At 41.8% G+C, this 12,083-nt stretch overlaps 1 protein-coding gene across 11 annotated transcripts in view; it reads left to right on the top strand.

Annotated features, from left to right (window-relative positions):
* Window positions 1-12,083, top strand: part of RIPOR1 (RHO family interacting cell polarization regulator 1) — a 2,621,322-nt gene that overhangs the window by 1,893,342 nt on the left and 715,897 nt on the right. For 9 of the 11 annotated variants that reach the window (XM_044058658.1, XM_044058663.1, XM_044058660.1 and 6 more), the window contains one exon: window positions 10,029-10,154. The exons of 1 other annotated variant lie outside the window; for it this stretch is intronic. In XM_044058658.1, coding sequence (XP_043914593.1) covers window positions 10,029-10,154 — 126 coding nt within the window. The remainder of the gene's footprint in view (window positions 1-10,028; window positions 10,155-12,083) is intronic. One more of the 11 variants, XM_044058659.1, reaches the window with a different exon arrangement.

The raw sequence follows: 12,083 nt of genomic DNA, 5'->3' as shown, positions 1-12,083 counted from the left end.
AAGCAGTCCTACAGAATAGTATATTCATAAAGTTACAGAAAGTATACTAAGAACTAAGTCAACATGGGAGTGGTGAAAGGAGATTCTGCTGATAGGGATAACTTCAGTTAGGGGAATGGAAAATAGGCAAGAGGAGGATATAAATGTACTGGAGGAAGATGGCAAAGGAACCAAGGTATGGGAAACACATATTTAGGGAAGGAAAGGTAATAGAATGAGAAAAGCCCAAGTAGATATGCTAGTAATTTCCTTCCCTATCTGGGATTGATAACAGAGTATAGACTAAGAAAAAGTGATGGGGGAATCCTAAATAAAGGACCTGCATTGGTTGAGTTTTTAACTGAATCTAGAACAAAAGCTTGTGTTAAAAGAGGGATAATTAGTAGAGGATGCAAAATATTGCACACTAACTATAAGAATCCATCACAAGTCAGAAAACCTGGGGAAGAGAGATTAGATATGCAATTCACAAAGAAGCAATGGGAGGACATATCTGCGACTCTCAAATATGCAACAAAATCTAGAAGATGTAGGATTTTTGCCCAGAAGTGTTTGCATAGATACTTTTATAACCCAAGCAGATTCTAAATCATTTTTTGTTAGGCAGATGGCAGATGTTGGATGCGTGATGGGAAGAAAGAGGTTACTAGGAACATATGTTTTGGGAGTGTAACGAATTGGCCAACTTTAAGAATTCCCTACAGAGTACTCTGGCAGGAGTACTGGGTGAGCAAATGAGTGTAACTAAGGAAATGATTTCTTTGATCAGGGATACAGGATCTGAATTGCTTAGAACGTAGTAAGTCCTTGTTAAGTTTAATTCTTGTGTGCTGCAAAAAAGCAGTTACTACAAAATGGAAATCAAAATGAATGTAAACGAACTATAACTGAAGTAGTTAATATTGTAACAGAAATAAGGGAACAGGAAGGGTAGGTGTAAATTGTGTATAAAAATGGGAACTGGGAAAAGTACATGCATTGAAACGTTTTTCATGAGGAATGTGGTGTAGGAGAAGGTAGGAATTGAATAAGCAATGTTGCCTAGATTATATGATATAACGATAGATGTGATGCATAAAGTTTGTAAATGTGAACATGCTAATATTGTTAAATCGTTTTTATATAAATGTAAGCTTGTTTATGTGAGAATTCAGTAAAGGTGTTTAAAAAATCATTAGTTTGGTTAAATGAAGTCTCATTGTGGGCCATAAGAGCATGGAGTCTGCACCCTTGAGACTCTTAGAGGTATGTGTGCTGTCTGCGGGGGTAAAGTGGGTATGTTGCTGTGTCAAAGTCAAGTAAACTTTATTGTTATTTAGAACTATACACGTGTAGCCTTGACAATTTTTTTGTGCATTTGCTCAGTTCTTGAGATTACAAAGGAAAGTGACACAGCACATACAAGTGGAGGAATAAACATAACTAACAAATACAGCACTACTTCCAATACATGCAGGAAAGAGCAGAGACATTTACCAACACTCATATATGAAAATAATCCTCTCCCCTGAGTTAAATTATCTACCTTATTTAAAGTAATACAAAACACACTACAGATCAAAATGCCTAAGTTATTTGTCTAATATTGCACTTGAGTGGGTTAAGTAATACTGATTTTACTATGGATAAAATGAATATTGCACTTACTTGGAATATATGTAAGTATATGTTGCACAAATAAATAAAAATTGACTTGGGTGTCCAGAAGTCTAATTACTGTAGGTTAGAAACGGTTGTGAACTAATGACTCAGGTTTTTTAGTCTATACCTGGGATTCTTAGGCAGTGTGCTCTTAACCTCAGCATAAGCTGATGTAGTGAAAGTACTCTGTGTTGTGAGCATGTGTGATATTTACCAACTGTATTCCAAGGTAAAAAGTTAGCCTCCAATTTAAGTAAATATTTAACACATTTCACGTACTAAATTACTATGAGGAAGCAATATAGAGAGAGCGTGGTAAGCATGAGGCAGTTACTCTGCCTCAAAATATTTAGTGCTGTCAGGCTGGTTACAGAAGGGGAAAATTTGACCAAGATTCCATATTGGACATATTGTTGACAAAGGAGGTATAAAACAGGATAGGTTAATACCTTAGAACAAGATAGAAGGGGATAATTGACTGGACTAGGAAAATTTGATAATATGGGATATGGCTAAAGGATACAAGAAGTAGTATTCACAACTGCAAAAAAAAAATAAAATAAAATAAAATGTAAAAGTTGCAGAGATATGTAGGATCAGTAGGGTAATCAGGAACAAGTGGCACATTTGAATGAAATAGCTTTACCTAGTAGGCTAATGTAGTCTCTGCCTAACTAGTAAAAACAATGAGCAGTAGGTAGGCTAACTCAGTGGATCTGGGCACAGCAACTGGGATGGTTACAGATAATCTTACATGAGTAGTTTCAGGTGCAGTAACCGTAAAGAAAGTTGTTTCAGTGCAGTATTAGAATAGCATTCAGTTAAGTACTAAAAGAATATTGCATAGGTAACCCTGTACTCTGTAGTAGTTCAGTATTGTAGGACAGTACATTTAAATAATGTAAGTACAGTAATTAGGAAGAAGCACAAATGTAATAATACCAATTATAAAAACGTGCAATCAGTACATGTACATGTCTGTGATAGATGCTCGAAGAATCAAAACTGTGAAAGCCTGTCATACAAGGAAAGCAGTTCAAATCACGATGATTTGAATACCCTCTAGCTCGAATCACAAAGATTAGAAAAACAAAACAAAAGCTGTCCTCTTTTTTGCAGAGGCAAGCCCTGCTGTACCTCCATACCTTCTGCTAATTATGTATACCAATTCCGAGATCGCTGTAGAGTGGAAATAGAAAATTCCCCTATCCCCACTCTGTTGTGGTTTTGCACTGAAAAGCTAAATGTTAAGTTGTCTATCTCGCCTTCATTTTTGCTGGATGGGTTCGGAGCCGATCCTCGGCTCCGACTCGGCCACTCTAAAAGCTCGAGAGTTAGTTCCACCGGCTCGAGGCTCCCCTTATATCCCACAATGCTAGGCGGTAATACCTCAGATCTCGTTTGCCGCTACAGCGATCGAGGTGTGTTGTTCCAACCGGCTTCAGGTTAGTTTGTTTAGAGCAATCTAAAACTTATTTTAAACCCCTTTAACTTAGTTTTTATTCATAATTTCCAAAGTTAAATAGTTTTTTATCCATTCCCTCCAGTTTCTCCACCCTTTTTACCTCAAGAACTTAGGAGTTCTTTCCTTAGGCCTTCGGGCCCTTTCATTCCCTTATTACTAGTGAAGTGTATGTGTGTTTTTTTGTAGGGATCAAAAAAAATAAAAATTAAAAACTAAATTTATTAGTTTAATTTAATTTTTTATTGGATAATGTAATCGGTGTGTTTGTGTCTGTGTGGGTGATTACACTTTATATCTTTAGTAATGTCTAAAGATTCAAAGGTCTCAGGCTTTAAGAAGTGTGACTCGTGCTGTCAGAAGATGTCTCTGACAGACGGTCACACTTCTTGCGTGTACTGCCTGGGACCTTTGCACCTGCAGGACTCTTGTGCTGTTTGCCATGGCTTCAGCCCTAGAGTCCTGCAGGAAAGGAAAAATAAGCTTATCTTACGAGGCTTATTGAAGCCTGAGGGTCCCCCGACTCTATCTTCGGGCAAACCCTCCAAGCCTACTAGGTCGTCGGCTCCAGCTTCTGAGTCGACACCTAGGGCTTCGAAGTCTGCTACAGCATCGGCTCTGGCTGGAGCCGATGAGGCTCGAACACTTATTTCTTCTGTTTCCTCGGCTCCAGCTGGAGCCGAGGTATTAGAAATCACTGAGTCGGCTCTGATAAGGTTATCGGAACCGACAACTAGGAAAAGGTCTAGGTCACCGTCTCTTGGCTCCGTTCATTCGGCTCCAGCATTTCCCTTGCTGTCTGAACGGAGCCATAGGTCTCACTCCTCTAGGTCGTCGAGACTTTCAGATCATGACCTTCAGAGGGTGGTGAGTCAACTTCTTAAGTCCGAGGCACTGGCCCAAATGCTTCAGAGCCCGACTCATCAGTCGATGCTTAACCCTATTACTCAGAATGTTCCTCCTCCGACTCCTTTGAGTTCGGAGCCGGGGCGTTTCGGACCCGAGACTGTGGCAGCGTCGGAGCCGATACAATTGTCTTCGGTGCCGTCGTCTGCTCCGATTTCTTCATTGGAGGAATCTTGGCGCCGGACTTCCCTCGTCGGCTCCGAGGGGGTGAGTGGCATCGGACCCTTGTCCGACCCCGCTCTCCCTCTCGGTGCTTCGGCGTTGGTGAGTTCGGCTCCGACATCGGCCTCGGAGCCATCACTGTCGGTGCCGAGGGAGGTTTTCAGCTTTTTGGAGTGGAGACCTCTGGCTCTGCCTGACAGGGGTGCTTTCGAGGTCATGCGGAGTGTGTTGGAACCTGGTTCAACTCCACAGTCGGCTCCGTCCGCCCCTCCCTCCTCGGTGCCTCAGGTAATTTCTACTCACACCCTCATCCCGGATCGCAGAGAGCCAGCTCCTCAAGAGTCCCCAGTGGGGATCTCCTCCTCTTCCGAGGCCTCTCCTGAATTGGCAGGAGAGCCCCCTAGGAAGAGAAAGTGCAAGAGGAGGCACATAGACTCACCTGAGTCTGTCGCCTCTGACACGGATTTAGAGGATTCTGAAGGTTCCCCCCGTTCCCCCTCTGAAGATGTCTCCTTTGCAGACATCCTGGAGATCTTAAAACAGAGGGGGAATTGGCCAGCCCTCAACCCTTCAGAGGATGAATCTGTGTATCTTGAGGCGTTCGGCTCTCGCCCTTCCACCTCCTGGGTGTCCCCCCCCCTTTTGACCCCCTCATGCAGGTGGTAGCAAAAAAGGCCTGGACGGCTCCTGACTCTGTGGACCCTACCCCCAGGAGACTTTCAAAGTTTATTATGGCCCCAGCAGACAAACAATTTTTGACTAAAGGAGTTTCTGTGGATGCTATGGTGGTGGCTGCTGCCACCAAGAAGGAACTAGCTGATCCTTCAGTGCCTGTCCATCCTCCTAACAAGGAATCTAGGTCTATGGATAGGTACGGGAAGCGGATGTTCTCGTCAGCGACCTTTTCGATGCGTTCGCTGAACTACCTCTGTCATTTCACTCGTCTTCAGAGAGACTTGATCAAGGAAGCGAGTGAGATGTTAAAGGATCCAACAGCTGCGGGTTTTCAGGATAAGATGAACGCTCAGCTGGCTACCCTCAATTCGATAGCTAACTCCTCCATGCGCCTCCTTTCATATGCAGCTGATGGAGCGAGCAGAGCCGCAGGTACAGGTGTGGCCTTACGCCGGCATGCCTGGATGCGGCTATGCAATTTTGCGGACCCTTTCAAGACGTCTTTCACTAACTCCCCGTTTGATGGATCGTCTCTTTTTGGTCCTCAAGTGAAAGAAACCCTGACAAGGTGCGAGACTGATGGCAAAACTCTTTCTGCCGTTGGAGTCCGTTTTTCTACTCCTTCTAGGCCTTTCCCCAAGGGCCAGAAGGGTGGAAAGATGTGGTTCCGCAAACAATCTCAAGGAGCTTTCCCTGACGCACAGAGTCGGTTCCCCTCTAGAGGCAGAGGGGGGAACAATAATGGTAGACGCCGCCCTAGAGGCAGGGGGGGTCCGCAGAACCAGGGCAATCGAGAAACCTTTTCTGACAAGCCCTTTCAACATCCCTGAGGTGTTGCCCGACTGTCCACCTTCGGAGGCAGTCGGGGGAAGATTATCACTGTACCCAGAAGCCTGGCGATCCCTAACTCAAGACAAGTGGGTACAGTCTATCATTTCCAAAGGCTATTCCATCCCATTCTTTCGCATTCCAAAACAATCAAAAAAGTCCCTTCCAAATGTTCCACCCGCTCAAAGGAAGCAAGCAGTGTTAGAAATCTCGAAGTTGCTTGCAAAAAGAGCCATTCAACCAGTTCCAGCAGACCAACAAGGATCCGGAATCTACTCCAAATTCTTTTTGGTTCCAAAGAAAACAGGGGACTGGAGACCAATTTTGGATCTCAGCAACTTGAACAAGTCTGTCAAGAAAACAAAATTTCGGATGGTCACGCTGCAGTCCATCCTACCCCTATTGGGGAAGGACAACTGGATGTGCTCTGTAGACCTCCAGGATGCGTACTATCATATAAAAATGAGCAGACGCTCCAGGAGATTTCTCCGCTTCAGGTTGGGAACCAGTCATTTTCAATTCAGAGCCCTGCCCTTTGGACTCACCACAGCCCCCTGGGTGTTTACCAAATGCATGGCAGTGGTCGCCTCTCATCTGAGACGTCAAGGATTCCAGGTGTTTCCATACTTAGACGACTGGCTCCTTACAGCCCCCACCAAGCATCTTCTACTACTTGCCAGAGACTACACTTTTCGCACATGTCGAAAGCTAGGTATCTCAATAAATTGCGAAAAGTCTGTTTTGTCACCTTGTCATGCTATTACCTTCATAGGTGCAAATCTAGACACAGTCAGCATGTCAGCCAGACTCACAGACCAGAAGATAGCAGACATACACAAACAAGTCTCTCTTCTCCTCCACAGCAACAAAATCAAAGCCCGACTGGTCCTGAAAGTACTGGGGATAATGGCAGCTGCTATCCCTCTTCTTCTATTAACCAGATTTCACATGAGAAATCTTACAATGGATGCTCTTCACACAATGGTCATACCAACAACTTCCGATGTCCCACACCATTGTGATAACTCAAGCATGCAGGAATCACCTTTTTTGGTGGATTACATCCCCCCAGCTCTTCTTAGGAAGACCCTTTGTTCCTCCCCCTCCGGTTGCTACTCTGACAACGGACGCCTCCCTGATCGGGTGGGGGGGGCATTATCAGGGCAGGACGGTCCAGGGCATATGGCAACCTTACGAATGCCACTTGCATATAAATGTTCTAGAGATGAGAGCAGTGCTTTTAGCATTGCAGGCCCTTCAAGACTCTCTTCCGACAGGAACGATAGCAATTCAGACGGACAACATGTCTGTAGTGTGGTATATCAACAAACAAGGCGGAACCAGAGCCTACCCCCTATGTCGAGAGGCACTCAGACTGTGGCAATGGGCGATTTCTTCTCAGCGGTTTCTGATAGCAACGCACATTCCCGGGAAGTCCAATGTCATTGCGGACAAATTGAGCAGAGCTATTCTCATGCCTCACGAGTGGTCTCTGGAAAAATTCAGTGTTGGAGAAAGTTTTTCTAAAGTGGGGCCAGCCTTGCTGTGACCTTTTTGCTACTCCCCAAAGCAGCAAGTGCGAAAATTATTTCACACTCTTTCCCCAACCAGGCCATCCCAGCAGAGACGCTCTAGTCCAAGATTGGCCCCGGGGACTTCTGTATGCCTTTCCTCCCTTCCCACTGATTTCTCAATTGATACAGAAAGCCATCGCTCAGAAAGCTTCCTTGATCCTCATTGCACCTTACTGGCCTTGACAGGTTTGGTTCCCATTTCTGCACCGTTTTCTGTTGGAGCAACCCTGGCATCTGGACCCAGTTCCAGATCTTTTGACCCATCAGTCGGGTCAGTTACATCGCTCTCTCCCCTCTCTGAACCTCACTGCATGGTTCCTCCAATTCCAACCCTAGCCAGGCTTCCTCTAATATCTCACTCAGTTCGAGATATTTTAATAGCTTCCCATAAAACCTCCACTCGGAAGATTTATCTTAGTAAGTGGAAACGTTTTTCCTATTGGGCGTAAGGAAGTGACATAGACCCTTTCACTGCTTCTATTCAATCGGTCCTTGATTTCTTAGCCGAACTTTTCCACTCAGGTTCGTCTCCTTCTACTCTTAAGGTCCAATTGGCAGCTATATCTAACTTTCATGTTGGAATCTCAGAGTCTGCCATCATGTCTCACAAACTTTGCAAAGCCTTTTTGAAGGGAGTTTTTCTTCTCAAGCCTCCTATTAGAAATCCTCCTCCTTCTTGGGACCTTAACTTGGTTCTGACATCTTTGATTCTTCCCCCTTTTGAACCTGTTCAATGAAATTACTATCCTGGAAAACACTCTTTTTGGTAGCCATTACTTCGGCTAGAAGAGTCTCTGAACTTCATGCACTCTGTAGTCGATCCCCTTACCTTTTGTTTCATAAGGATAGGGTATCCTTACATACCAACCCATCCTTCTTACCCAAAGTAGCCTCTCCGGCAAACCTAAATCAAAACATTGACCTTCCTGTGTTTTTTCCTAACTATTCTAACAGATCAGAACAAAAATTACATTGGCTAGATGTTCATTGACAATTAAGGTTTACTTAGACAGGACCAAACAAATCAGAAAGTCTGACCAACTGTTTGTTTCTTATGCAGAAGGCAGAAAGGGCCTTCCAGTTTCGAAAGTATCTCTCTCCAGATGGCTTACATCTTTGATTTCTTTTGTGTATGAGATCAGGCATCAAAAGTTACCAAACAAACCTAAGGCTCATTCAACTAGAGCTTTGGCTACTTCCATAGCTTTCCAAGACAGGCTGCCTATTGATACGATTTGTGCTGCAGGTACTTGGGCTACTCCTCATACTTTCATTTCTCACTATAAGTTGGATTTAGCTTCTAGACACAGAGCCAACTTTGGTTCCACTGTACTCAAGAGTCTGTTCCGATAGGCCACCCGGGACAAGGTGCTAGGGACGCGGTCCCATCCAGCAAGAATGAAGGCGAGATAGACAACTTAACATATAGAAGTTATGTACCTACCATAACATTCCATGTTAGTTGTCTTCTTCTCGCCTTCTTTCTTGCGTCCCACCCTCCTTCCCCCTAGCCTGGACAGACCTAGAGGAGTTTGATTGTGACCTTTTTTTCTTACCACCTCTATTTGTATATATGTATATACTGTAATATGTATATATTCCTTCATCAGGTTTTAGGTCACCTTCTTTCTGTCACTTTATAGAGGTGGGTTCCCCCTTTCCAGTGTTTCTGGATTTTTTCCTGGCTGGGCCTAGCTTACAAACGAGATCTGAGGTATTACCGCCTAGCATTGTGGGATATAAGGGGAGCCTCGAGCCGGTGGAACTAACTCTCGAGCTTTTAGAGTGGCCGAGGATCGGCTCCGAACCCATCCAGCAAGAAAGAAGGCGAGAAGAAGACAACTAACATGGAACGTTATGGTAGGTACATAACTTCTATTTTGTGCAGATCAGCTGGTTTTTGCTTAGCTGTACTGGCTTTTTTTTTCTCCTTCAAAAAGTTGCTGCTTTGAGTTGTAGGGCATTCATATCTATCTGTGTGTGTGTGTATTTTTATATATATATATATATATATATATATATATATATATGTATATGTATTTTTTTATGGTTAGAGATGTATTCTATATACCTTGTATCAGTAATAGGCAGCACTGCAGTATTATTTTAGATATTGCCATTGCTGAGTGATCGTGCCAAAGCAACAAGGCACAACGTGCAGGTTGCAAATGACAACTCAGGCTAATACCTAGCTTCTACTGGGAGGGGATCTACAGCAGTAAACTTTCCTAAAGGAACGAGAAATTTATAAATGAATTCTTATTTATCTGCTGCCACATTTGAAGACACCACAGCTTCAGACAGTTTAAACTTGGACCTTTGCCACTAATGGTGGTATTAGGACCAAAGCCTTTGTAATGTTAAACCAATTTGCCTCTAAATTTTTGAATGGTGGAACTTTATTACCTAATCTGCTCTTACAAATATTTGCCAGTACCCAGGCTGTTCTGTATTTAGTGATACTGTAGTCATAGCAATGCTTACAAAGCCTCCTCTTGTATTCCTTTAGTCTTCTACTTGCGTTGCAGTAGTTTCCACTACTAGAGTTTAGGCAGTTTTAGGCATGACCTTCTGGAAGAATTAGCATTGGCAGTTTAAACCACTGCTACCACTGAACTTTTGAACTTAAATATGACAGGACCTGAGAGATGATGAAGAAAGGTCAGTAATGAAATGTATTGCAAATGGATAAAGCCAGTTAAGCACATTGGACAGTGTTTTTTATACTTACTGTTTCCTGTAGATTGTTTTAAAAGTATGTATTTGTTTGTACTGTTAAGAAGCTTCCACACCCAGCATTGGAAAAGCATGGGTGGTCCTTGTTGGATATCTTTCGAGAGACCATTGTTGAGAGATTGTCAAGGAGCTGCTCATGTAATGACGTTTCCTCAGTCCAAGTTCGTTCCGTAAGTTATCTTGCATTGCTGGCATAGTTGACTGCTGTAGTGGACAAAATCCTGTAGCCACATTTCTGATTTCAGTAGCACAGTAGGTATCTTTGGTGTTGGTTTGCTGGTGTCCCTTTTGCTTATGGTGTTAGAGCACTAGTTTCTGTAGAGTAAATTGATAGTTTAATACTTTACTGCACCTGTTTGTGTCTTAGGTTTTTTAAAAACTTAGTTTGTCACTCTCTCCAGTAGTGATGAATTGGGTTACTGCATGACTTTTGTAGCTCTTAATTTGGGGAAGACAGTGACAAGCATAAAGCAAACTCTTGGCAACTTAAGTATAATGTATTTCAATTATATTTTTAAATTGTCACAGCATTCCCTTTCATCACCACATTTTGGAGAACAGAGAATGATTGGAATGATTGTATTGCTCAGTAATGTTTCACACTGATTTTTAAAAATGTCTTGGAGGCAGCTGTATGGTGAGTTTTTGATGGGGCTTTTTTTCATCCTCATTGGTACAGTACATTTCATCTCTCGTTTATGAAATAAAGAAAATGTCTTCACAGCTTTGCATTTTGCTGTTTTAGTATTTTATGGATCTTTTCATTGTGATGTATATATTTATTTTGTTTAATTTGTGTAAAAAGAATTTGAGAATATCTGTTGCAGTAAAACATCCTATTAATTTAACAAATTAAAAGTGAACTTGGAATTTTTTAAACATCTTTATTAAATCACAATGTACACAGTGACTTGGGTACACATGCAGTAATAGAAAAGAAAACAAAACCATGCAGCAATTGCCATTAGTTTCATGCAGTATTATACATATGTGTTTTCTTTTTAACAGTTATCATTCCCTCAAGCATTACATAAATTTCCAATTCTTACCTTCCATTTAAACCTCACTTCTCTTCCTGAACATTATGTTGAATGTGTTGTTCCCACAAATTCCATAAATTTCAAAGTAGTTTGCTCATTTTGTAAAGGTCCATTCTCTAGCTCTTTGGTCTCCTTTACAATATTCAGTACTTCCATTGCAGTTGGTTTAAATTTTGATTTCCATTTTCTAGTAATTGCTTTTTTGGCGGCCAGTAGCATTAACTTAGTAAAGGCCTTACTGTGTATAGGGAATTCAGATCCTGTATCCCAGCTCAAAAAATATTATCCTTAGTTACAGACATTTGTTTCCCCAAGGTTTTGACAAGAGTACAAGGGAGTTTTTTTAACTCTGATAACTGGTTACACTCCCAAAAAAGATGTTCAGTTACCTGTCACGCTTCCGTCCCACCTCTAGCACTTGTTATCTACCTGAGGCAAATTTTCTGAATTACACAAACACTTCCAAGCAAAAATCCTTATCCTTCTGGACTTGGTTGGGAGCTAAACCGATGTCCTCCTATTGTTCTTTTTAAATTGCCTTTCCATTATCTCTTACCCATCCTTTCTAATTTTCTTTTTTATTTTATTTTCAACTTCTGTTTATTTCTTTTTTGTTATTTATATAGTTTCACATTGTGCAGCTTCATGCATGAAGCATGAACATTTGCAGGATTGTGCAAAGCTAGAGTTTTCTCTTCTTTTATTTTTTTCTAAGTTTTGATTTTTATTTATTTCAGTTATTCTTTATATAGTTACATTATATGCAGTGCTCATATATGGTGCACTTATTTTTATTATATTTATTTACTTAAACTTTTTATACAATCTCTGTATCTTTTGTGTTCATAGTGTTATGGTACAAAATAACTTTCACACTACCCAGTTCAGCAGAACATAATCTAATTTATTGCAAAGAACACATTTATGTGGGAGACTAGGAAATCAAGGTCTTGTCTCCCTGAACCATACAAAGCTTGAATCATTTTATACCATTTTTGATCAACTGCATCATCATTTTAACAACTAAAATATAGCCATTGACCAATTAAAAATGAACAC

The sequence above is a fragment of the Protopterus annectens genome, chromosome 16.part0 (genome assembly GCF_019279795.1).
Source record: "Protopterus annectens isolate FY-2018-M chromosome 16.part0, PAN1.0, whole genome shotgun sequence".
Classification (NCBI taxonomy): Eukaryota; Metazoa; Chordata; order Ceratodontiformes; family Protopteridae; genus Protopterus; species Protopterus annectens.
This window is presented reverse-complemented; position numbering and strand designations above follow the sequence as displayed.